At 41.8% G+C, this 27726-nt stretch overlaps 1 protein-coding gene and 1 non-coding gene across 2 annotated transcripts in view; both read left to right on the top strand.

Annotated features, from left to right (window-relative positions):
- CKAP5 (cytoskeleton associated protein 5) overlaps positions 1 to 27726 on the top strand; it is a 108270-nt gene that overhangs the window by 70176 nt on the left and 10368 nt on the right. Inside the window, 14 exon segments of the mRNA XM_049779974.1 lie at positions 136 to 275; positions 402 to 576; positions 2780 to 2893; positions 5120 to 5248; positions 7070 to 7264; positions 8106 to 8241; positions 11696 to 11784; positions 16310 to 16435; positions 17958 to 18107; positions 18560 to 18763; positions 20464 to 20599; positions 21545 to 21738; positions 25563 to 25735; positions 25956 to 25979. Coding sequence (XP_049635931.1) covers positions 136 to 275; positions 402 to 576; positions 2780 to 2893; positions 5120 to 5248; positions 7070 to 7264; positions 8106 to 8241; positions 11696 to 11784; positions 16310 to 16435; positions 17958 to 18107; positions 18560 to 18763; positions 20464 to 20599; positions 21545 to 21738; positions 25563 to 25735; positions 25956 to 25979 — 1985 coding nt within the window.
- LOC126019465 (small nucleolar RNA SNORD67) lies at positions 21256 to 21366 on the top strand. The gene has a single exon (XR_007499155.1). It is a non-coding gene; the product is annotated as a small nucleolar RNA SNORD67 (small nucleolar RNA).

The following is a 27726-nucleotide window of genomic DNA, read 5'->3' as shown; positions in this document are numbered from 1 at the left end:
TAAACCTGGTAATGGGTCAGCCACATACATGCAGAAAAAATGCTCTATCCAATGTGCTATTTGGCCCCCTATATTCTCTTAGTTTGCTTGTTTTCTTTGTAAACTTACTAGCATCACTGATTTGCTTGTGTATAGATGCAGGGACAGAGCCCACCTGCTCCAACAAGAGGGATTTCCAAGCACAGTACAAGTGGTACAGAAGAAGGAGAAGAAGGAGATGAGCCAGATGATGGAGGCAATGATGTTGTCGATCTTTTACCAAGAACAGAAATAAGGTAAATCTCTGTAAATTGGCTTATTTGATAAATTGTACTGAATTTTTGGATATCTTCTCTTTCTCAGTTAAAATGTTATATTTTAGAACTAGTCTGGAATGAAGGGTTCTGTCTTCTCTTCTTCAGTGATAAAATCACTTCAGAGTTGGTGTCTAAGATTGGAGATAAGAATTGGAAGATCAGGAAAGAAGGCCTCGATGAAGTGGCAGCTATTATCAATGAAGCAAAATTCATCCAACCAAATATAGGTGAACTTCCATCTGCCTTGAAGGGTCGACTCAATGATTCAAATAAAATTTTGGTAGGTAGAGTATGTGCCTATTTTTTTCCCTCTTTTCTCTGGAGTAATTTATGTTTTCACTGTAACCTTTTCCAGTCAGAAAATGAGTTGTTGCTATATTAATTTGAACTAGAAATAGCTTCCTTTAATTTTCTGTGTGTTCCTCATGTAAATAAGAAATGTAGTAATCAAATTTTCATGACTCTCAGATTAGATTTTAGCAATAAAACAGAATATTTTTATATATGACTATTTGTTGCATTCCACTCTAGAGTTGCCTGCATCTCAGCTTGAAGTGTGTTATTTTTCTGTGACTCACACCTGTCTTCTAACTAAAAATATTTGCATAAATATATACATATTTGTAATTTATATAAATATTCCTACATTTATAACTTTGGGTTTTGTTTTTCTCTTTTCGATTTTAGTTGTTCTTATGATTGCACCAGGTCATACAACCTGATTGTGGTGTTCGTATAATGGTTGTGGTACTTGCCCAGGCATACTTTTCTGTTTTTGGTTTTGGTTTTTTGGGACACACCGGCGAAGTTCAGGGTTTACTTCTGCCTCCTCGCTCAGAAATTGCTCCTAGCTGGGGGATCATATGGGATGTTGGGAATCAAACCCACTTCCGTCCTGGGTCAGCTGCATGCAAGGCAAACGCCCTACCATTGTGCTACCACTCCAGCCCCACAGTTTTTTGTTGTTGTTGTTGTTATTTTTGGGTCACACATAGCGGCACTCAGGGGTTATGCTCTGTGCTCAGAAATCACTCCTGGCAGGCTCGGGACCATATGGGATACTGGAAATCAAACCCAAGCCCGTCCCAGGTTGGCCTCATGCAAGGCAAACGCCCTACCATTGCTATCTCCCAGCCCCCTTTTTTTTATTATTTCAATTGGGGATACTCAGGGTTTACCCCTGGCTCTGTGCTCAGCTCTGTCACTGCTGGTGGTGTGAATAATTCCAATTCTTGTGATTAGAGAATTGAATCAAGGTCAGCTATGTGTGGACAGCCGGGGGTTACACACTTTAGTTGTGCTTGGAGATGTGCTTACGCATGATCACTCATTTAGTTCTCTCCAAGATTGGTCACCTTGTATTTTCACACACCTGTTTGTGTACTGGCCATTGCACATTCGGATCATATACTCAGTTGTAGTCAGTGGTCCCAGTCAACATGAAGGATTAGTGCACTGGAGTGTATAGTACACTAGTAAAACTCAAGCTTTCTATGTGATGTGTTCAGTCCCAGCATTTAAAAAAATCATGGGGCCCTTGGGGCCAGAGAGATAGCATGGAGGTAGCACATTTGCCTTACATGCAGAAGGACGGTGGTTCAAAAGCCGGCATCTCATATGGTCCCCTCAGCCTGCCAGGAGTGTTTTCTGAGCATGGAGCCAGGAGTAACCCTGAGTGTTGCCGGGTGTGACCCCCCACAAAAAAAAATCATAGGGTACAAGAGATACTACAGAGATTTTGAATTTTTTGTTTTTTTGTTTGTTTGTTTGTTGTTTTTGTTTTGTTTTTTGATCACACCCAGCTGTGCTCAGGGGTTACTCCTGGCTCTACGCTCAGAAATCACTACTGGCATGCTATGGGATGCCGGGATTTGAACCACTGTCCTTCCGAATGCAAGGCAAACACCTAATCTCCATGCTATCTCTCCGGCCCGTTATTCTTTTTTTTTTTTTTTTTTTTTGCGTCACACCTGCCAGTGCTCAGGAGTTACTCCTGGCTTTGCGCTCAGAAGTCGCTCCTATCGGGGCCGGGTAGGTGGCGCTGGAGGTAAGGTGTCTGCCTTGCAAGCGCTAGCCAAGGAAGGACCGTGGTTCGATCCCCCGGCGTCCCATATGGTCCCCCCCAAGCCAGGGGCGATTTCTGAGCACATAGCCAGGAGTAACCCCTGAGCGTCAACCGGGTGTGGCCCAAAAACCAAAAAAAAAAAAAAAAAAAAAAAAAAGAAGTCGCTCCTAGCAGGCTCAGGAGTCCATATGGGATACTGGGATTCGAACCACCGTCTCTTCAAATCAGCTGTGTGTAAGGCAAACTCCTTACTGCTGTGCTATCCGGCCCCCATTTTAAAACTTTAAATAGCATTTAATTAGAATAAACTGATTACCTTAATTCTGCCAGAACCTACTGTATTGAGTATATAACAACAGACTTGTGAAATGCAGCTTACCTTACGGGTTTAACTTAAAGTGTTGCCTTTTCCATTCAGGTGCAGCAGACTTTAAATATACTCCAACAGTTGGCAGTGGCCATGGGGCCAAACATCAAGCAACATGTAAAGAACTTAGGCATCCCTATCATCACCGTCCTTGGAGATAGCAAGGTAAATCGACTCATCATCATTGTGCGATAGTTACCTATACATGTTAACAGTTTTATGAAAAAGAGGATATTAGGAGGAAAATAGTAAATGTTTTCTAATCCCAGACATTATAAGGTAACCATATATGATTTCTAATTTTTTGTGCTTTTTAGATAATCTGAATCTAAGTAACTTATCTGTGAAGTTTGCCTATATCATTCTCATCAAATTAATGACTTGGGAGCTGGAGTGATAATACAGGGGGTAGGCACATGCCATACATGTGATCCACCCTAGTTTAATCCCTGGCATCTCATATGTTTCCCTGAAAGTAATTTCTGAGTATAGAGACAGGAGTAATCTCTGAGCATCGCTGTTTGTGGCCCAAGAACAAAAAATAAAGATTTAAGAATCCTATGCCGGGGCCGGGCGGTGGCGCTGGAGGTAAGGTGCCTGCCTTACAAGCGCTAGCCAAGGAACGGACAGCGGTTCGATCCCCCGGCGTCCCATATGGTTCCCCCAAGCCAGGGGCGATTTCTGAGCACATAGCCAGGAGTAACCCCTGAGCGTCAAACGGGTGTGGCCCAAAAACCAAAAAAAAAAAAAAAAAAAAAAGAATCCTATGCCTATTTCATGTAGTACTCACTTATTTAATAATTATGATTATGACTGTATTGTTAAAAGTATTGATACGGAGAGTGAATATTTTCTAACCTTCTCTCCCTGAATTATCAGATCAGGAAACTGTAGGATCTTCTAATAGTACTTGAGCAAGGTATTTATCATAATCCTACAACTAGTGTTATTGAAACTTAAAAATAATCTGTTTAGGTAGGGGCTGGAGTGGTGTCACAAGGGGTAAGGTGACTGACTGCCTTGTCCGTGCTAACCTAGGATAGACTGCAGTTCGATCCCCCGGCATCCCATATGGTCCCCCAAGCCAGAAGAGACTTCTGAGCGCTTAGCCAGGAGTAACCCCTGATGTCACTGGGTTTGACCCAAAAACAAAAATAATAACAATCTGTTTAACTTAAGGAATTGGACTCTATATTTTACGTTAAGTGCTTCTTTTTTTTTTTTTTTTTTTTTTTTTTTTTGGTTTTTGGGCCACACCCGGCGGTGCTCAGGGGTTACTCCTGGCTGACTGCTCAGAAATAGCTCCTGGCAGGCACGGGGGACCATATGGGACACTGGGATTCGAACCAACCACCTTTGGTCCTGGATCGGCTGATTGCAAGGCAAACGCCGCTGTGCTATCTCTCCGGGCCCAAGTGCTTCTTATTCTTTGAGTACAAACTAATAAAATTGTTAAGCTTTTTTCATCTATTATGATTTCTTTAATATATATATGTATGTAGATTCACATTTTTATCAGATAACTGCGGGCATAAGAACCCATTGAGATTTATGAAACAAAATGTAACCAGTTTATTCAGCATGTATATTACTTTATGCCTAGGTTACAACTTTGCCTAATTAATTGAATTGAGGTTCTATATAACTTGATTTGGGGAGCATGGGACACATCCGGTAATACTCAAGGGCCAACCCTGGTTCTGTGCTCAAAAATCGCTCCTGGCTTGGGGAACATATGGGACGCTGGGGCATCGAATCACGTTCCGTCCTAGGCTAGCCTGTGTAATGCAAATGTCCTACCACTTGTACCACTGCTCTGGCCTCACTAACTTGAATTTTTGTTCCTGCTTTATATTGGAGTTTTAGTTTTACCATAGAATTAGATTCTATTTTAGAAAACAAAATGAGGGCCGGGCGGTGGAGCTGGAGGTAAGGTGCCTGCCTTGCCTGCGCTAGCCTAGGACGGACCGCGGTTCGATCCCCCGGCGTCCCATATGGTCCCCCAAGAAGCCAGGAGTAACCCCTGAGCGTCACAGGGTGTGGCCCAAAAACAAAAAAGAAAAAAAAAAAAAGAAAAAAAAATGAGGGGCTGGAGACAGCACAGTGGTGTTTGCCTTCCAGTCCAGGACCTAAGGTGGTTGGCTTGAATCCCGTCATCCCATATGGTGCCCCGAGCCTGCCAAGAGCATTTTCTTAGCAGATAGCCAGAAATAACCCTTAAGCACCGCTGGGTGTAGCCCAAAAACCAAAAAAAACAAAAAACAAACAAACAAACAAAAAAACATAAATCAATTCATGTGAAATTTAAGAAATCTCCACTGTTCACTTATCAAAGTAACAAGCTTTTATAATTGATGTTATTATCTTCACTAATTTTTCTCTACCATTCAGAATAATGTTCGAGCCACTGCCCTAGCAACAGTGAATGCTTGGGCAGAACAGACTGGCATGAAGGAATGGCTAGAGGGAGAAGATCTTTCTGAAGAGCTCAAAAAAGAAAATCCTTTCTTGAGGCAAGAGGTTAGTATTCTGAATAATATTATGTGTGTGACTTACCTTTATTCAGTCTTAGAATTGCTTAATGAGATTCTTTATAAAATAGTTAATATGAACAGATTCCTAGACTTCAGTATTAATTTGCAGGTTTTTTTTTTCTTTCATGTCTAACAAAGCTTTCTAAGGGACTAGCCTTTTGTGGATTTCCACTTTCCCTTTTAATTTGTTTTGTTTCGATTTTGGGGCCACACCCATTGATGCTCAGGGCATGCTCCTGGTCTGCTCTCAAGGGTCACTCCTCATAGGTTCAGGGAATCTTGTAGGGTACCAGTATTCAAGTCCATATTGGCTGTGTCCAGGACAAGTGCCCTATCTACTGTACTATTATTTTAGCCCTTAGATTTTTCTCTTTTCTCAAATTCTTATGATAAAAAGAGATTTTGTTTGTTTTGGGGCCTTACTCAGCAGTCCTCAGGGTTACTCCTGGCTCTGCACTCATAAATCATTCCTGGCAGACTCAGTGGAACATATGGGATGCTGGTGATCAAGCCTGGGTCAACCTTAAGCAAGGCAAGCACCCTACCCGCTGTGCTATTGCTCTGGCCACTAGAATGAGATTTTAGTCATCTAAATACAGAGCCCAAATTAGAGCATCTATCTGTATAATCCAACATATTAGGCTAAAGAAAATTTTTGTAGTCCTGTCAGTTAACATAGAACAAATGATTTGAGGGGCCAGTGCAATATTACAGCAGGTAGGCATTGTACATGCTTCCCAGGTGTGATCCCTGGCATATGAGAGTCCTTTGAGCATGGCCAATTTAGGTTTGATCCCTTACATCCTATAGGGACCCTGGGGGCCACCAGGATTGATTACTATATGCAGATATCCAGGAGTAACCCTTGAGCACTGCTGGGTATAGCCCCAGAACGAAACAAAAAGCTTTGGGGGGCCAGAACAGTAACTATAGCATGTAGAGTGTTTGCCTTCCATGTGATCAACCTGGGGTTCAATCTCAGCATCCAATATAGTCTTCGCAAACCCACCTGGAATGATTCCTTAGTGCCAGTGTCATGAGTAACTTATTAATAACCCCTTAGGCTGGGTGTGGCCTAAAGTTTGTTTCTTAAACAGCTAATATCAAATATGAACCAAAGTATTCTTATCTTCAAAGTGATTACCAACATCGCATATATAACTAGCATGGTTCTTTTGCTGTTTTCCCATTCCCTCTAATTTTGCAGTGAATAGGATTGTTTATACATTATTTGTCATGCTCACACTTGATGGTATATCACAATTCCCAAACTATGAAAATTACTGATTTTAGGGCCCGGAGAGATAGCACAGCGGCGTTTGCCTTGCAAGCAGCTGATCCAGGACCAAAGGTGGTTGGTTCGAATCCTGTTGTACCATATGGTCCCCCATGCCTGCCAGGAGCTATTTCTGAGCAGACAGCCAGGAGTGATCCCTGAGCACCACCGGGTGTGGCCCCCAAAAAAAAAAACAACAAAAAAAAGAAAATTACTGATTTTAGATCAGAAAAATTAGTTTAGTACTGATAAAAATCTTTTTTGTTTTTTTTTTTTTTGTTTTGGGGCCATATCTGATGGCTCTCAGGGATTACTCCTGGTTCTGCCCTCAGAAAATACTCCTAGCAGGCTTAGGGTACCATATGGGTTGTCAGGGATCAAACCCAGGTCCCTCCAGGATTGGCCTCTTGCGAGGCAAAAGCCCTGTCACTGTGCTATCACTCCAGCTCCCTGATCAAATCTTTAAGCTTGAGCTATAAATAATAATTTTTTCTACATAAATAGCATAATGGTCTTTATTTCTTTTGGCAGCTTCTGGGCTGGCTGGCTGAGAAACTACAGACTCTTCGTTCCACCCCCACAGACCTGATCCTTTGTGTTCCTCATCTCTACTCCTGCCTGGAGGATCGTAATGGAGATGTGCGGAAAAAGGCGCAAGATGCCTTGCCATTTTTCATGATGCATTTAGGATATGAGAAAATGGCCAAGGCTACCGGAAAACTCAAGGTATTGCTTGTTATTCTGTTGCTATAAAGAAATGCTAGGAAAGGTCGAAAATGGTAATACAGTGAGTAGGGCACTTGCTTTGCACAGGGTTTGCTTGGGTTTGATTCCCAACACCCCATGTGGTCTTGTGAGTACCACAGAGTGATTCCTGAGTGAGTGCAGACCTAGAAATGACCCTGGAGCAGTGCAAACAAAAAAAAATATTAGAAAAATACTGAACGTGGAGCCAGAGCAGTGGCGCAGGCAGTAGGGCATTTGCTTGCATGCGTTAGCCTAGGACGGACTGTGGTTCGATACTCCAGTGTCCCATATGGTCCCCCAAGCCAGGAGCAATTTCTGAGCGCATAGCTAGGAGTAATCCCTGAGCATCACCAGGTGTGACCCAAAAAGCAAAAACAAAGAAACTGACTACCATATTGTTTCATGTAAAATTATACTTGAAATCCCAGTGACAGCAAAAATAAAATATTTAGCCATGTATAATTAAAACACCTGCTGGGGCTGGAGAGATAGCATGGAAGTAAAGCGTTTGCCTTGCATGCAGAAGGGCAGCGGTTCAAATCCCGGCATCCCATATGGTCCCCTGAGCCTACCAGGAGCTATTTCTGAGCCTATAGCCAGGAGTAACCCCTGAGTGTTGCAGGGTGTGACCCAAAAAATAAAAAAAAAAGCATCTGCTAAATCTAAAGAGGTGAAAATTCTACCTTCTAGAATTATGGCTAATTTTTCATGACTTCATAATGTGTTTCTAAGTACTATAGGATTGCTTTAACAACAAAGAAATATGGCTTAATGTGAGTAAATCATGTGACCTCTCACTTCTGATATATTGTCTCTTTAGCCAACATCAAAAGATCAGGTATTGGCTATGCTAGAGAAAGCCAAAGCTAATATGCCAGCCAAGCCTGCTGCACCTGCTAAAGCAACTTCCAAACCTATGGGAGGGTCGACCTCAACCAAATTCCAGTCTGCCTCAGGTAACTCTTATTTTGAGAGTATGATAGGGAAAGGAAATAGCCTAAGAACTCAAAAAAAAAAAATTACAGCCTTCTTCTTTTTTTTTTTTTAAATCATACGTCCTCACAACTTAAGTTCTTAAGCCCTCTATCTCTCCTTATCTTTTATTCACATCTCTCCTTGATAGCACAGCGGTGATCCGAGACCAAAGGTGGTTGGTTCGAATCCCGGTGTCCCATATGGTCCCCTGTGCCTGCCAGGAGTTATTTCTGAGCAGACAGCCAACAGTAACCCCTGAGCACTGCCAGGTGTGGCCCAAAAACCAAAAAAATACCCACTTATTTTTACCAAGAACTGTGTTGATATTACAAACATAATTAATTTTGCCTCCAATGGACCGAAGTGAAAGCACAACAGTTGTGATGCTAGTCTTGCATGCTGCCAACCTATGTTCTCTCCCTGGTATCCCCTATGGTCCCCAAGCCAGCAAGGAATGATTCCTTAGCACGGAGCCAGCAATAACCCCGAGTACCATTAGGTATGGCTCAAAAACGAAACAAAACAAAAATAATAAAATGGCTCCCAAGTCTAAAATTCCAGGGCTGTTGAGGAAATGACATGATTTTTAAAAGTCAAGCCCAAGTCTCCCTCATGCAGAACAAGATTTCAATCTTTTGAGCTTTCCAGGCCCTAGCTCCTATTTTCAGTTTTCCAAAATTTTCTATTAATTGATAATATGCTGTGTTTTTCTCTGAGCCTAGCTTACATCCTGTTATTAGCAGATAAAATCCAGAAAGGAGGGGGCTGGAGAGATATCACAGTGGTAGGGCATTTGCCTTGTAAGCAGCCAACCCAGGATCAACGGTGTTTGAATCCCCGGCATCCCATATAGTCCTCCTTGCCTGCCAGGAGCAATTTCTGAGCCCAGAGCCAGGAGTAAACCCTGAGCGCTACCAGATGTAGCCCCCCAAAAACAACAATAACAAATCCAGAAAGGATAGTGACACAAAGCCAAACAGCTATACAGTGCTCAAAAACGTGTCAGACTTTCCTTTTGCTGGTGAACTGTATTGGCTTTTTGCTGCTCTTTTCAGTTATTTGCATTTTAAGAAAATTTCATATTTTCATCTAAAGGTTAAAATCCTACCATTTGTAAACAGAACAATAATAGAAATAATTTAACATAGTAATGATACTCTTTTTAGTGGAATAAAATTAAGCCTTAAAATTATATTTTACATGTAAAAATTTTTTTTTTTGGTCACACCCAGCAGTGCTCAAGGGTTACTCCTGCCTCTACATTCAGAAATCACTCCTGGCAAGCTCAGGGGACCATATGGGATGCTGGGATTTGAACCACTGACCTTCTGCATGAGAGGCAAATGCCTCAACCTCCATGCTATCTCTCTGACCCCACATATATAAAATTCTTATACTAATTGTATGGTTATAATATATATATATGAGTATTATTTATAATAAAAATTGAGTATCTAAACTTACCCTGTCCTTAAGAAAGGTCTTTTTAACTAATATATAGAATTTTGTTGTTGTTGTTGTTGTTGTTGGTTTTTGGGCCACACCCGGCGGTGCTCAGGGGTTACTCCTGGCTGTCTGCTCAGAAATAGCTCCTGGCGGCAGGCACGGGGGACCATATGGGACACCGGGATTCGAACCAACCACCTTTGGTCCTGGATCGGCTGCTTGCAAGGCAAACGCCACTGCGCTATCTCTCCGGGCCCTATATAGAATATTTTTAAAACTAGAGGCTGGAGTGATGGTGCTAGATGTAAGGCATCTGCCTTGCCCATGCTAGCCTACTATGGACCGCAGTTTGATTACCCTGGCATCCCATATGTTCCCCCCCCCCCCAAAACCAGGATCAATTTCTGAGCGCATAGTCACAAAGAACCCCTGAGCATCAACAGTTGTGGACCCAAAAAAAAAAAAAAAAAAATATATATATATATATATATATATATATATTTAAAACTAGGTGCCAGAGAATGGTAGGGCGTTTGCCTTGCAAGAGGCTGACCCATGAGTGACATTGGTTAAAATCCCACCATCCCATATGGTCCCCCACGCCTGCCAGGAGTAATTTTTGAGCATAGTGGTAGGGTGTTTGCCTTGCAAGTGGCCGACCCAGAAGTGACATTGGTTAAAATCCCGCCATCCCATATGGTCCCCCATGCCTGCCAGGAGTGATTTCTGAGCATAGAGGCAGGAGTAACCATGGAGCATCACAGGATGTGGCCCAAAAATAAAAAAAAAAAATTTTTTTTTAAACTATAGTTGGTTGAGCCAGAGAGATAGGGTGTTTGCCTTGTACGCGACTGATCTGGGACCTAGGACATACCTGGGTTTGATTCCTGGCATCCCATATGGTCCCCAAAGCCTGCCAAGAGCAAATTCTGTGCAAAGAGCCACCAGGTGCGGTTAAAAACAAAAGACAAGGGCCATAGAGATAGCGTGGAGGTAGGCCATTTTCCTTGCATGCAGAAAGACGGTGGTTCGAATCCCGGCATCTTATATGGTCCCCCGAGCCTGCCAGGAGTGATTCCTGAGTGTAGAGACAGGAATAACCCTGCCGGGTGTGACACCCCTCCCCCCCCAAAAAAAAATCTATAGTTGGTTAGTAATAGTATTGCAGAAGGACATTTGCTTTGCAAACGGGCAACCCGGGATGGACTTGGGATCGATCCCCAGTATCCCATATGGTCTTCCAAGCCTGATGGAGAGATTTCTGTGCATAGAGCCCTGAGCATTACTGGGTTGGGTTCCCCCTCTCCCCCCAAAAAAAGTAAAACTACAGTTGGTAAAAGAGATAACTTGAATTACTTTTGGGGGGGTGTTAGGTTACACCCAGCATTGCTCAGAGGTTGCTCCTGGTTCTTCACTCAGAAATCGCTCCTGACAGGCTCAGGGAACTTCTTCTGCATGCAAGGCAAACTGCCCTACCTCCATGCTATATCTCCGGCCCTTGAATTACTTGTTTGAGGTTATGCTTTAAAAAGAAAAAATGGGCAGCCGATCCAGGGCCAAAGGTGATTGGTTCGAATCCCGGTGTCCCAAAAAAAAAAAGAAAAAGAAAAAATGACAGTGTGCCAGAGCAATAGTATAGCAGATAGGGTACTTGCCTTGCACACAGCCAACCTTGGTTTCATCCCCAATATCCCATGTGGTCCCCTGAACCAGGTGTGGCCCAAAACTAAAAGATAAATAATAACCAAAAGACAAATAGTGGGCAGTGATAGTACAGTGGATAGGACTTGATCCCTAGTATCCCATATGGTCCCCCAAGCCAGGAGCGATTTCTGAGCATAGAGCCAGGAGTAATCCATGAACATTACTGGGTATGATTCAAAAACAAGAAAAAAATTAGAAAAAAAAAGTTGGAAGTAATTAACTGAAAATACCAAGAATAAAGTGATACTAATGAACTTGTATTTATATTGCTTTTATTTCTCACAGCACCTATTGAAGATTCTGTTTCCAGCAATATAGAGCCCAAACCTGATCCGAAGAAAAACAAAGCTTTAGGAGTTTCTTCTAAAGCAAAGGTTTGTTAACTCTCTGTACATAGATGTAGAATTTATTGTTGATTGATTTTGGTTTTGGTTTTTGGTCCATACCAGATGGAGCTCAGGGTTATTCCTGATTCTGTGCCTGAAATTACTCCTGGCATGCTCGAGATCATATGGGATGCTGGGGATCGAACGTGATCGAATACTGCATGCAAGGCAAATGCCCTGCCTGCTTTCTTTGAACAATGACACTGAGTGATTCTAATAGGAAATATAAAGAACATTATTTTGATACTGCAAATTATTTACTTAAGTTTCTGTGGCTGGTTATTTAATAAGGTGCAAAAAATAGATTCCTGTTCTTGAGATGCTGTAGTAGTGTTTTGCAGATCTCTGAGAAAAAGAAAAGGGTTTGTAGTACTAAAGAGATAAATCATTAATTTTGGGGGGAAATCTCTTGTTTTGATTTAAGATAAGGAAATGGTCGACTTCCTTCAAATCTGACTTAGGTCTTCATGCTAGAAGGTGTTCTGTATAGTCTAGAAGGAAAAGAACCATTCATGCAGCACTGGGGTTTATTTTGACGTATTCTTTATCCACAGGGAGATGGATGTGTTTGTTTAAATGCTCAATATTAAATGTCTTCTAGCTATCTAAGTATTTTGGTAATAGCAAAATAAATACTTTTTCTGTATCAAGAGTTAGAGATTAGGGCCCGGAATGATAGCACAATGGTAGGGCATTTGCCTTACATGCGGCTGACCCAAGATGGACCTGGGTTCAATCCCTGGTATCCCATATGGTCCCCCGAGCTAGGAGTGATTTCTGAGCACAGAGCCAGGAGTAACCCCTGAGCATCATCAGGTGAGGCCCCCCAAAAACAAAACAAAATAAAAGTTTCACAGCTAGATATAGTATAGTGAGCTGGGTGCTTGCCCTGTATGTGGCTGACCTGAGTTTTATCCCTGGAGCCCATATTGTCTTTATTGTCTTCTGAACCTCACCAGGAGTGATATCTATGTACTGCCAAATTTAAACCCCCCCCCCCAAAAAAAAAGTTATAATGTTCAATTAATTAATACTAACAGATTATACAGCTGCACTTAATAGTAAAGATAGAAAAATAAAATAATAACTACATGTAACAATTGACTTAGAACTAAGTGTCATATTTGTTTTTCTCTAAGGTGTTACTTTCACTCTGTGAACTAATTTAAGGAAGAGATTATCTGCTAGGTTTGGGAGCAGTAGTACAAGCAAGTAAAGTGCTTTCCTTGCACACAACCTACTGATCTTCAGTTTAATCCCTGGCACCCATATGATCCCCTCACAGGAGTCTTGCAGAAGTAAACCCTGAGCTTAGCCAAGTGTGGCCCAAAACTAACCAAAATAAACAAAAATTGGACAGTGATAGTACAGTGGATAGCAAAACAGCAACAAATAAATAATAATAGCAACAATAAAATCTCAAAATTATCCAGTCAAGCTAATTTTTTCCCCACTGGTTTGAAGTTTGTTTCACAGAGGCCATATTCTGCAGTATTTAGGGCTTATTCCTGGCTCTGCTCTTTGGTCTCAATCCTGATGGGGATCAGGGGAACATATGGGGTGCCACTGTTGAACCCAGATTGACACCATACAAGGCAAGTATTCGTCCCAGTTCCTGGTTTTAGTATTTTATCACAAGTGGTTTGGAATATTTTGGTCTCTGTTCCTTTTTTGGGGGGGGTTGGTTTTGGGGTGCACCCAGAGGTCCTCAGAGTGATACTCTCCAATCAAAAATCAGTGTAGAGTACCATATAGGATGCCGGGGATCAAATCCATGTTGGCTGTGTATAAAGTAAACACCCTACTAACCACTATACTATCTGGTCCCCCTGTGTTTTATATCCTGCTCTTTTAGCCTTTGGATAGGGTTGGGTTTTAGGGCCAGATTCAGCGTCACTCAGTTTACTCCTGGCTCTGTGCTCAAAAATCTCTCCTGGCAGGCTCCGGTGACTATATGGGATGCCAGGAATTGAACCCAAGCTCGTCCCAAGTCAGCGCATGCAAGGCAAACACCCAAGTGCTATCACTCCAGTCCCAATCCTTTTTTTTTTTTTTTTTTAAGCCTTTTGCAGCTTATAAAGCAGTATTACATAAATGACCTCAAACATGGTTTTTTGGGTTTTGTTTTCTTTTTCCAGTAAAAGCAGATTTAGAAATTCTGAGAAAGAAGCCTTGGGGGAAGGAGGGATGTGGAACCACCCTTAGGAGAGAATGAGAGAATGCATGCTTCTCCAGAGTGGTGAGAGAGCCATAGTACACATCCCAGTGTTAGTTTCTTTCATGTTAAAATATGAAAGAATTTAGTTTCATGTTAAAGTACTATCTCAGGTAGGGAGACAACACGAGCACAACAGCAACAGATGGTCTTAGGGAGCACATTGCATCTAATGCCTATTAATAAATGGCTTCAGAATTTGAATTAGGATGAAATCCTGGCCTACTAGATATAAGGGAATTGGATTATTTTTTATTTATTTAGATTATTTTATTGTTTGGTTTTTTTGGTTGTTGTTGTTGGCTTTGGTTTTGGATTTTGGGTCACACACAGCAGTGATTTTCAGGGGTTAATCTTGGCTCCGCACTAGCCATGCTTGGGAATTGAATACAGAACAACCTCTTGCAAGGTACAAAATGCAAGGCAAGTGCCTTTAGCCCCTTGTTTGTTTTTGCCATCATGTATTAGTTATTTCCCTATCCCTTTTTTGTTTGTTTTGTTTTTGGTCACACCTGGCAGCGCTCAGGGTTTACTCCTGGCTCTCTATGCTCGGAAATCACTCCTGGCAGGCTCAGGGAACATATGGGATGCCGAGATTTGAACCACCAACTTTTTGCATGCAAGGCAAGCACCTTACCTCCATGCTATCTATCTCTCCGGCCCCTTCCTATCATTTCTTTATGTTCTGCACATGAGTGAGACCATTCAGGTTTCAGGTCTTACTCCTGGCTCTGTGCTCAGGGATCACCTTGATATAAAAGATTGGTGGACTTGGAGAAACAAATGGTGTTCCATAGATTAAAAATCTGGATTGGCTGAATGTAATACAAATGTCCAACCTCCAGTCCACTATACATTTCTCTCTGGCTCCAGCATTTAAGATTTCAGTTAGAAAAAGAACTTTTGGGGCCGAAAGAGACAGCACAGTGGTAAGGCGTTTGCCTTGCATGCAGAAGGACGGTGGTTCGAATCCCAGCATCCCATATGGTCCCCCCGAGCCTGCCGGGGCAATTAGGGGCAACTATCTGAGCGTAGAGCTAGGAATAATCCCTGTGCGCTGCCTGGTGCAACCAAATAAAAAAGAACTTTTTTATTTAACATGGCTAACAAAGTTGTTCATAATGTTGTTTTTGGTATTGTTTCAGTATCGATCCCAACACCACTGTCACCTTCCCTTGACCATTGTCCCATTTCCACTTAATCCAAAATTACTTTTAGGCACAAAGTAATGTATTATATTGCTCTTTACAACAAAATTGCTATTGGAATTATAAAAAATACTTCAGTAAAAGAAAATTAGTGAAAACATATCTCTCACTGGGGTCCTGAAAGTCTTGAAGGCTACTATGTTAATTTTTTTTAGTTGGTTTCTATGCTACTTTCCCTTCTGATTTGGTATGTTCCTACTAGGCTGTCAGTATTGTGAAATTTGGAGGTACTGCACGGCCACATGTGTATCTGCATGCCCCAAGACAGGACCTCCAGGACCTATCGAACTTTGATTCTAAGCCCACCCCCACAGAGTTTTCAGCTCTGAGACACATGTACCCTTTAGTTTCAGTGGCTTGCCTTGAAATCTCTTTCAAGATTCATTGTGAAGCTGTGAAGCTAGGCCATTGTTTACATAGCAGTTGCTGTCAAAAAAAAAAAAAGTGGGGCCGGAGAGATAGCATGAAAAGGACGGTGGTTCAAATCCCGGCATTCTATATGGTCCCCAGAGCCTGCCAGGAGGAACCCCTGAGCACTGCCAGATGTGACCCAAAAAAAAAAAAAAAAAAACTATTTTTAAAAGAATAAGGAGGGTCCAAAATATAATACAGTGGGCAAAATACCTCCTGCCTTGCAATTGGCTTACCCCAGTTCAATCCCAATCATCTCAAATGGTCCCTGAGCAAAGGCAGGTATGTCCCAAAATCCAAAAATAAGTAAGTAAAACAATGACAAATAGTATGTGACCCAGAACAAAGATATATTATCTTTATATATTAATATATAAGATATATAAGTATACATAATATTGTATAAATATATAAAATATATAAATATATATTATATAGACATATTAGTCCAAGAACTAACCAAATGTTACTTAGGAATGCTATTAGAATTTCTAGAAAACCTAAATAAAAACACAAAACATTCACAGTTCTATATTTCATTGGTTTAATCTTCTGTGGGATATGGTGTCGAAAGAGGTTTCTAGTATACTAGTGGATGTTTCCTGGGCAATGTCATTGAGTTTCTAAGGAGAAATAGGAGCCTTACCTAATCAGTATTTATTAAACCCTGACTGTATAGAGTGCTCAAGGGAAGAAAGTGCCCAGCAAAACCAGCTTGAAGGAGGATGAAGATAAATCCGGTCCTGTTTTTATTGTTGTTCCAAATGGAAAGGAGCAAAGGATGAAGGACGAAAAGGGATTGAAGGTAAGGAAAAGATAAGAATCCTTAGGAGGTATCAAGGAGCTGTAAGGATTGGAGGTACAGGAGGCCCAGATTCCTCCTTGTCACTATACTGTCTCATGAGCAATACCAGGAGTTGTACCCCTAGGTACTGTGCCAGGAATAGCCCTAAGAATGTCTAGATGTAAACCACCCATCTCAAATTGTTTTGTTTTGTTTTGTTTTTCAGAAGCTCTTTACTTGCTTTATTTGAGTCTTTTAATCAACAATAATTCTTTACTAGTTGTAGCTTTAGACACAGTGGTCCTCAAACTATGGCCCGCGGGCCACATATTGTATTTGTATCTGTTTTGTTTCTTCATTGCAAAATAAGATATATGCAGTGTGCATAAGAATTCGTTCATAAGTTTTGTTTTTACTATAGTCAGACCCTCTCCAATGGTCTGAGGGACAGTGAACTGGTCCCCTGTTTAAAAAGTTTGAGGACCCCTGTGAGGGTTCCCATCCTTGTCCCTACCATTCCTCAAACTTAAGCACCATTTAGGGCATAACATTTGGGTCTCTCCAAATACTTCTGGGTCTTGGGGTCTGAAATATGGCTCAGTGGTAGAGTATATGCCTCAAATATGTGAGGCAGTGATTGGATATTACCCAGAAAGAACAAATATTGTGAAGTATCTGATAATTCAGAAATCTTTTTTTATAAATTATATGACTTCTAAGAAAATAAAGAATGGAGTTTTTGCCTATTTTTCTCCTCCAGATAATAAAGATCTAGAAGTTTTTTAAGATTTTTTTTTTTTTTGAGGGGAGGCATACACCGGCAGAGCTTATGGGCTCTATATGCTCAGAAATCGCTCCTGGTAGGCTCGGGGGACCATATGGGATGCCAGGATTCAAACCACCATCGTCCTGCTTGCAAGGCAAATGCCTTACCTCCATGCTATCTCTCCGGCCTGGTAATTTTCTTTTGATTAAAATAAAAGAATGAGGGGCCAGAGTGGTGGCACAAGTGGTAGGGTGTTTGCCTTGTACCCTCTGACCTAGGATGGACCACAGTTCAATCTCGTGGCATCCCATATAGTCCCACAGGCCAGGAGCAATTTCATAATTGGCTTTATGGGAATCATTCTGTAAATATATGTTAAATATTCTTCAGGGTTTATAAGTTTGGCTTAAATGATAGAGCACATGCCTCACATGTTTGTGAGGCTGATTCGTTCAAGACATCCACAAAAACAATTAAAATGTCTTACTATAGGGGCCGGGTAGGTGGCGCTGGAGGTAAGGTGTCTGCCTTGCAAGCGCTAGCCAAGGAAGGACCGCAGTTCGATCCCCCCGGCGTCCCATATGGTCCCCCCCCAAGCCAGGGGCGATTTCTGAGCACATAGCCAGGAGTAACCCCTGAGCGTCAAACGGGTGTGGCCCAAAAAAAAAAATGTCTTACTATAAGGAGGCTGTTTTAAGTAGTTTTAAGTACTTTTTTCAGTTGAACACATTATAGTCCCTTTTCAAACATTTTTCCCTTTTTTTTCTTTTTTTTCAGGTCCTCAAATGGAATTTTACTACTCCAAGGGATGAATATATTGAGCAACTAAAGACTCAGATGTCCAGCTGTGTAGCTAAATGGTTACAAGATGAGATGTTTCATTCAGACTTTCAGCATCATAACAAAGCCCTTGCTGTCATGGTTGATGTAAGTTTATAATGTACCTTAGACATCTGAAAATCTTGACTCCTGTGAAATAAGAGAAATTTGACATAAGAAAAGTCTGGAATAGGAGACAGAAGAATAGTACAGTATGGGGCATTTGCCTTTTTTAAGGCTAACCTGGATTTGATCCCCCAGCATTTTATATGGTCATTTGAGCACTACCAAGAGCAATTATTGAGTGCACAGTCAGGTATAATCTAAGCATCATTGGGTGTGTCCTAAACACACTCCCCCAAAAAATAAGTCTGTACTATACCATCATTTTAGAGCTATCATGTTGCTTGAATAGAATAAATTACTGTGTATTTGTACTTTGGTATCTAAAATGGAAACTTAAAACTCATTTTTTAATCTAGTAGAATTTGATTTATTTGTTTAATAAAATGTGAATATTTATGGTCTCATTATTGCTTTTTTTCTTGTTTGATTTTAAGCATTTGGAAAGTGAAAAAGAGGGTGTGATAGGTTGCCTGGATCTTATCTTAAAGTGGCTTACTTTGCGGTTTTTTGACACTAATACAAGCGTCCTGATGAAAGCCCTGGAATATTTAAAATTACTCTTCACTCTGCTAAGGGAAGAGGAATATCACCTTACTGAGAACGAAGCATCTTCCTTCATTCCATATCTCATTCTCAAGGTAATTTTTTTCTTTTTTTTTTTTTGTTCTCTCTACCTCTCCCTCTTCCTTTATTGTTATTGATATCTCATATACACATGCCTGGCCATGGTGTTCACACACAGCCACCAGGATTCCTGCTCTTAGTTTGGTTCACTGCAGACACATGATGCTCACACAGACGCTCATCAGAGGTTCCACTTCCTGACAGGGGCCTTCACACATCTTATTAGCTATAGTACTGGACAGTGCTTACATTCCTTTTTTTTGGTGATGATCATGCACAGTGGGCTGTAGTGAAAATAACTCAATACTAAATAAGTGATAAGACTGCCTAAAGCACACAGTTGAGCTGGCAGGTTTATGCTAAGCTCGTGGGAACACCAAGTATTTGAACTTATGGCCATGTAATTGCAAGGTATTTAACTTACCGGTAAGCCTTTGGGCTATTTCTCTAGACCATCATGATGCTTGTAACTGGAAGTGGAGGGGAAGGGTTGGCTGTTGGATTGGTTTTTTGGTGATACTAGTGATAGAATTCAGGAACTCACACATGTAAAGGAAATGCTTTACTGCTAAGCTGTATACCTGGTATCTAAATCATGGTTTTTATCTTTAGGACTGTAAAGTTTCTAGCTACTTAGTTTCTTTTTTTCTTCTTTTCTGCTAAGCCATATCCAGCAGTGCTCAGGGGTTGCTTCTAGTTCAGTGCTCAGGGTTTACTCCATACTTGATAGAGGACCATATAATCTAAGGGTTATAACTGGACCTCACGGCTAGAGACAGTATAGTGGATAAAATGTTTGCCTTACATGAAGCTGATCCTGGTTTAATCCCTGGCACCTTATATGATTCCACAGCCCTGCAAGGAGTGATCACTGAGGGCAGAGCCTGGATTTAGCTTTGCATACACTGCATTCATCAAACTAAATAAACCTGCACATCACCCATTGAACAGCTACTTCTCCAGCTCTTAAAAATCTTATTTTGGGGACCAGAGTGATGGTGCAGCGGTAGGGCATTTGCCTTGCAAGAGGCAGACACAGGACCAACGGTGGTTCGAATTCCAGCATCCTGTATGGTCTCCCAAGCCAAGAGTGATTTATGATTGCATAGCTAGGAGTAACCCTTGAGTGTCATCGTGTGCGGCCCAAAAAAAAAAAAAAAAAAAGAATCTTAGTTCTGGTGTCACAGTTATAGCATAGTAGCTAGGGCATTTGCCTTGTATGCAGCCAACCCAGGTTTGATCGCCTTTATTCCATATGATTTCCCCCCCAAGCATGACCAAGAATTCTCCCTAAGTGCAGAGCCAAGAGTAATCCCTGACTACTACTAGATATGACCCCAAAGCAAAGAAAAGACCTTAGCTCTTAGAGCTGGTTTGATAGTATAGCAGGTAGGGCACCTGCCTTGCACACAGCCAACCTGAGTTCAATTTCCCATCATCCCATATGGTGCGATAAGCAACATCCAGTTGTGTTCAGGTGGTTCCTTCCTAGGGCTAAAAGTTTGGTAGACCATGGGTGCCAGGGATTAAAACCAGTGTTCCCATATGCAAAGCATGTGCTCTAGCACTTTGATACATCTCCCTAGCCCTATTTCTTATACTTAGATTCTCTTTTTTTATTTTATGTTGATAACCTTCCACCACACATTCTGCACCTTTTCTTTTAAGATGTAACTTTGTTACTGAAAAATTGCTTGTCTTTCTTGTTGACTAGGTTGGAGAACCAAAGGATGTCATTCGTAGAGATGTCCGTGCCATCCTGAACCGGATGTGCCTTGTCTACCCAGCCAGCAAAATGTTCCCCTTCATCATGGAAGGAACCAAATCTAAAAATTCTAAGCAGAGAGCAGGTGAAGCGACAATTTAAATTGAGGTTTGAGGGGCCAGCACATTTGTATAGTTAGGGCATTTGCCTAACATACAGCCATTTCAGGTTCAATCTCGAATATCCTTGACCTGCCAGGACTAATCCCTGAGCACCAGGCCAGGAAGAAATTCTAAATATGCCAGGTGTAGACCACAAACCAAATGTATATTAATTATTTGAGGCATGAGTTTCCCCAATAGTGACCTCTAAAAGAAATAATTTCTTGGGCTGGAGAGATAACATGGAGGTGAAGCATTTGCCTTACATGCAGAAGGTCGTTGGTTCAAATTCCAGCATCCCAGATGGTCCCCTGAGCCTGCCAGGAGTGACTTCCGAGCATAGAGCCAGGAATAACCCTTGAGTGTGGCCGGGTGTGACCCAAAAAAAAAGAAAGAAAATAGAAATAATTTCTTGGGGCCAGAGCAGTCGCACAAGCGGTAAGACATCTGCCTTACCTGTACTAGCCTAGGACATTTGATCCCATATGGTCCCCCAAGTCAGGAGTGATTTCTGAGCGTATAGCCAGGAGTAATTACCCCTGAGCATCACCAGGAGTGGCCCAAAAACAAACAAATAATTTTTAGATGGACAGGAAGTTTCTCAAGTCTACTTGGTTGATTCTCATCCCCTGATCTGTACTGTGAGAGTGATGAGTTGCACACTGGTGGAGTCACAGTATCAGGTGATACAGGCACCACTCAGTATTACCCTGATGACAAAATCAAGTGCACAGGGGCCATCTGACTCACAGACATCCTGTATGTTTTTTTTTCATGAGTACTGCTGCAATATTGTTGTGATGTTTAAGTAAGGAGAAAGCAAAACCAGCATAACATTTTAACTATGTTTACTAAGAAATTAACCTAAGTAGTTCTTTTTTCCAGATGTATCTAAGTCTCATTAACCTAACATTTTTTTTCTCCACCAGAGTGCCTGGAAGAGCTCGGATGCCTGGTCGAGTCCTATGGCATGAACGTTTGTCAACCCACCCCAGGAAAAGCCTTAAAGGAGATAGCAGTTCACATCGGAGATCGAGACAATGCTGTCCGCAATGCTGCCCTCAATACGATTGTGACAGTGTACAATGTGCATGGGGATCAAGTGTTCAAACTGATTGGAAATGTGAGTGACTTTCCTCCTAGCACTATACCATATTGTAGAAAGAACTTTAAGACTTTTAGTGTCAAGTTTCATGTCACCTCATCTTTGACCAAGTTTTTACCAAATTTTTAGAATTCGTATAACCCGTGAGGGTGTGGGACATTTAGAAAGAGTCTTACTGTAAGTCACAATTTTCTATGAATTATCTAGTCATAGCAATTTTCTTTTCTAAAGGAGATCTTTTTTTGAGGGGGATTCGGGGTCCCCATACCTGGCTGTGCACAGGCGTTACTCCTGGCTCTGCACTAAAAAGAAAAAGCACTCTTAGCAGGCTTAGGATCATATGAGATGCTGGGAGTTGAACCCAGGTCAGCCGCATGCAAGACAAAATGCCTTGGAGTGCTATCACTCCAGCCCCAGAAGAGCTATTTTAGAAGCAAGAAACCTGAGCTACTTAATTAAAATTAAGATTTTGATTCTTAGCAGTTGTTCAGTAAATACTTTGGAGAGTTTTTTGGGGGGGGTGATGGTAGAGGAGGACCTGGTTCTCTTCGGTTATCCTCAGCCATCCTACTTGCAGTTCAGTATGAGACCCTGAGAACAGGCCTGCAAGGCTCTGCAGTTGTCGGGTTACTCAGTCCAATCAGGTGGTACTTGCAGGCCTCAGAGGCTACACAGTGTGTTACTCTGGGGACCATCTGCCTGCCAGGGTCAGCATGAAACCCTCTCTGGCCTTGTACTCAGCAAATTGTATGTTTTGTGGTTTCTGAGATCAGTCATGTCAATGGTCTTTTCGTATTTGTTTTGACTATGGTTTTAGACCACACTCAGTGGTACATAGGATTATTTCTGACTCTGTGCCCAACTCAGTGGACCATATGGGATCCAAGGGTTGAACTTGGATCAGCTATATACAGTCCTACCCACTGTACTTTACTCCAGCCACTCCCGTTTTCTCTTTTTTGGAGAGGTAGCTAGATTTGAACCACACTTAGGACTATACAATATGCTTAAGTATTTATACTTGTATGAGTTGGGGATGTAGCTTAGTAATCGAGCATTTACATAGCATATGTGAGATCCTGACTCTTGGATTAGTCTAATTAAATCCTTACCATATCTAATGAGAGAAACAGAGTAGATGTGAATTTTACAGATGGTTGCAGGTGAATTGTCTTGTGATCCCACAGCTAGTTAGTAGTGACACAACCAAAATAGAGAAACTTTACTGGCTGTTTGCAGCTATCTCCTACTCTTCTTTCATATGTTCTCTTACGTAGCAAGCAGTTATTGATTTGAGCACTGGATAATATATAGGAGGTCAGACACTTAACTCGTATTCAGCCAATCAAGTTCAATCCCTGTGCCATATATGGTTCCCAAGGATCATCAGGTATCATTCTTGAGCACAGAACCAGGAACCAAAACTGCCCCCTTCCCCAACCCCACTCCTTAAAAAAGATTTGTTTTGATTTGGAAGTAAATATATTTGGGATTGAAGAGATAATACAGCTGATAAGGTACTTGCATTGTATGACTGATCTAAATTCAGTCCCCTGAACACCACCAAGAGTAATTCCTGCAAAGCTAGGGGTTAACCCCTGAACGTTGACATTTATGGCCAAAATTTAAAAAGGGGGAAAAGGGATGAGGGCCAAAGATAGCACAGAGGTAGAGTGTCTGCCTTACACACAGCAGATCCAGGATGGATAGTGGTTCGAATCCCAGCATCCCATATAGTGTTCCATGCCTACCCAGAGCGATTTCTGAGAGCGGAGCCAGGAGTGACCCCTGAGTGCCACCAGGTATGAACCAAAAAAAGGGAAGAAAAGTTGTAGAATTGGGGGCCCGGAGAGATAGCACAGCGGCATTTCCTTACAAACAGCTGATCCAGGACCAAAGGTGGTTGGTTCGAATCCCGGTGTCCCATATGGTCCCCCATGACTGCCAGGAGCTATTTCTGAGCAGACAGCCAGGAGTAAGCCCTGAGCACCACTGGGTGTGGCCCAAAAACCAAAAAAAAAAAAAAAAAGTTGTAGAATTGGGACCAGAGAGATAGCATGGAGGTAAGGCGTTTGCCTTTCATGCAGGAGGTCATTGGTTCGAATCCCAGCGTCCCATATGGTCCCCTGTGCCTGCCAGGAGCGATTTCTGAGCCTGGAGCCAGAAATAACCCCTGAGCACTGCCGGGTGTGACCCAAAAAACCATGAGAAAGAGGGAGGGGGGGGGAGAGAGAGAAAGAGGAGAGAGAGAGAGGGAGGGAGGGAGAGAAAGAGAGAGAGAGAAGAGGGGGAGAGGAGAGAGAGGAGAGAGAGGGGGGGGGAGGAGGAGGAGGGAGGAGGAGGAGGAGGGAGAGAGAGAGAAGCTGTAGAATTAAATAATTAATGATGGTGCTGGATGGAGAAGGATGGAGGCCTTTATTTTTAGGCCATGGCCACGTGGCTTCACCCCCCATCAACTGGCAGGTCTGGGGTCCAGGAAAGCGACGGGTATTGAACTCACTCACAGGCAGGCTTCAGGAAGCATCAACTTTATTCATGCCCTTTCCACCACATGTATGGCCTATATCATAACCTTTTAAGCATTCAGCCATTCTTAGCTAGCCCTGCATCTTTAAATCCCTTTCAGCCATCTTCCCTTTGACCTCCATGCTGGCAAAAGACCAAAAGGCCCTAATCCCCTCTCTTGGTCAAAACCCTTATCTACCCTTTCCAAGCCCCTCCCAGGAAATGGGCGGGGTCTTGCAGGTAAGGTCAAGTTACCTAGAAAGAATGGGGGGATGAGGCTTCAAAAAGCAAATTAAGTAAATGTATTTAGTTTGATAAGAAAATGAATATTGGGGCAGAGAGATAACATGGAGGTGTACAGGCCTCTTCATGCAGAAAGATGGTGGTTCAAATCCCGGCATCCCATATAGTCCCCTAAACCTGCCAGGTGTGACCCAAAAACCAAAAAAAAAAAAAAAAAAAAAAGAAAATGAGTATTTTTGAGTCTTCCAGTTAGAGGTTCTTTTAAATTTCTTTAGGTACTATGGTCACAAACATGCTTATAGTTGGATTTCAGTCATAAAAAGTACACCCCCTTTACCAGTGCCACCAAGACCCCCCAAGTCCCTTCTCCTCTACCCCCTGCCTGTTTTCAAAACAAACATTCTCTTTTTCTCACCACTTGTCATGATAGATGTTAGTATACTTATTCCTCTAACTGCATTCACCACTCTTTGTGGTAAGCTTCATATCACGGGCTGGTGTTTCTGCCCTCATCTCTATTGTCACTGGGTATTATTACCATCTGTCTTTTGTTTTTCTTCAATCTCACAGATGAGTGAGACTATTCTCTCTCCTCTGGACTCAATAACTTAATAGGTCCATGTCCTTCCATGTTTAGGAAATTTTCATGACTTCATTTTTTCTGACATCTGAATAGTATTCCATTGTGTATTTGTACCACATTTTCTTTAGCTACTCATCTGTTGACAGGAATCTGGGTTATTTCCAGATTCTGGCTATTGTAAGCAGCACTGCAATGAACATAAGCATGCAGAGGGCGTATTTGTATTGTGTTCCTAGGGTATATTCCTAGGAGTCGTATTGCTAAATTATACAGGAGATCAATTTCCAGTTATTTTGAGGAATATCCCTTATTCTTTTGCAGAAAGGCTGAACTAGATGGCATTCCCACCAGCAGTGAATGAGAGTTCCTTTCTCGCCACATTCCCACTAGCACTCATAGTTCTTGGTTTTGGGGTTTTTTTTGTTTGTTTGTTATTGTTGTTATTTTTGTAATGTATGTTAGTTTCTGTGTGGCATGAGATGGCACCTCAATTTAATTTGGTCTTTTATAGCTTTCTGAAAAGGACATGAGCATGCTTGAGGAGAGGATTAAGAGGTCAGCAAAGAGGCCTTCCGCTGCACCAGTAAAACAGGTGGAAGAGAAACCTCAGCGCTTACAGAACATAAATTCCAATGCCAACATGCTTCGAAAGGGACCAACTGATGACATGTCTTCTAAACTCAAGTATGTACAAAAAGTAATTGGCATCTTTGTGGGCTTTGCCTTGTGTGCTCAGAGCTTATCTTGAAACATCTTGCATTCTTGTAACCATTATCATGCATGACAAAGTCCCAGTAAATGTCTTGTAAACAAATGTTAACCCTTTAGTCTTCATTGTCTTTGTCTTAAAACCACTTCTAAACTAGTCCTTGTGCCTTCTTTCCACTGCTCTTCCGTGGACAGGAATTATGTATCGCACTTATAGGATGTAAGTTACTGCCTGCCTAATTTCTCTTAATATTAGCAGGGCTCTTATACTCTTTCTAACTTCTGACTTGGACTCATTCCCTCTGGAGGGTGTTTGGTATGAAATTTATAACCAGGGTAGATGATTGTCCATAAGACATCTTGTGGAAGAAACCAGTCTTCCACAAGATTTCAATGGCTAATGGAAATGCCAGCTCATTTCACATGCTAAAATATTGGTTCACCTTCCCTATTGTTATATTTGGTCATGCTTAGCATTCTACTCCTCACACTAGGCTATATAAAATGCATGTAACTCAGAACTGGTTTAGGAACTCCAAATACTGCCTTTCTCTATTCTTGGGTCTATATCATGAAATAATCTTAAACTGGTTTGAATTTGAAAAACTTCTAATACATATTGCTTGGATATAATGCTGCCCTATCCTATCAGTAGTTATTATTCTCTTCACTTTTTTGTTTGGTTTTTGGGCTACACCCAGCAATGCTCAGGGGTTATTCACTGGCCTTATAACTCAGGAATCACTACTGGAAGTACTTAGGGGACCAGGTATGGTATGCACAGGGATTGAGCCCAGGTTGACAGTGTGCTAAGGCATATAAACTGCCCTACCCATTCTACTATCACTACAGCCCCAACAGTGAATATTTCTGAAAAGAGATGGACTTAGATGCCCCTCAGAATATAAGATATATAAAAATCAGTGTATGAAATGATGCTTCTGATTAGAAAACCATAAAACATTGATTAATTGGAGATCACGAAAAAATAAAAAAAGAACCAGCCAGTCTAGATTTTTCTTAGATATTTGCTCAAAAGTAGTTCAACTTTGAGAGGGCATGAAGTTAATAAGGTGAGTTAGAAACTTGACTTGTACCTCAGCCAAACAAATTCTACCCTGAATACTACATCTATACTCCCCAAGCACTACAGGAGTTGTTTCTGAACACCACTGGATGTGGCCAGAAAATATAAAAGAAAAGTAGTAAACAATCTAAGTATACTTTATTATCTCTTCTGTCCAGAATGGCAATACAAAGTTGTTAGTTTTATTGACCTTGAAAGAGCAATTCACTCAACTGGGGCCCACAAGAATAACCTAGGTGACTGGATGATGGTAGCATGGAAGGTAAGGTGTTTGCCTTGCATGCAGAAGGTCATTGGTTCAAATCCCTGCATCCCATGTGGCTCCCCTGAGCCTGCCAGGAGCAAATTCTGTGACGTAGAGCCTAGGAGTAACCCTGAGTGTTGCAGGTGTAAACCAAAAAATAAAAACAAACAAAAAATACCTAGGGTGTGCTTTGCAGGTGACCAATCCTGATTCAATCCCTTGCACTGCACAGGGTCCAATTCACCCTGGTACCACTAGTAGTCATCCCTGAACAGACGAAGCCAAGAGTAATCTCAAGCACACAGCCAACATGGACCCAAAAAACAGAAAGATACTTAAGGATTTAAAATTGAAGCCAGAGTGATTGCTACAGCAGGTGCAAGCCCCTTGCACAGAACTGAAACTCAGTTCAACTCCCCAGCATCCCAATATGATCAGTCCCCTGAGCACAACCATGTATGAGCCAAAACCCAAGAAGGAAAATGTTTAAAATTTAACAGGTTTAGGGGCCAGAGAGATAGCGCAGCAAGTAGGGTGTTTGCCTTGCATACAGCCAACCCAGAAGGGACCTGGAACGGTTCTCAGCATCCATATGATCCCCCAGCCTGCCAGGGGTGATTTCTGAGTGCCAGGCAG

The sequence above is a fragment of the Suncus etruscus genome, chromosome 9 (assembly GCF_024139225.1).
Source record: "Suncus etruscus isolate mSunEtr1 chromosome 9, mSunEtr1.pri.cur, whole genome shotgun sequence".
NCBI classification, from domain to species: domain Eukaryota; kingdom Metazoa; phylum Chordata; class Mammalia; order Eulipotyphla; family Soricidae; genus Suncus; species Suncus etruscus.
This window is presented reverse-complemented; position numbering and strand designations above follow the sequence as displayed.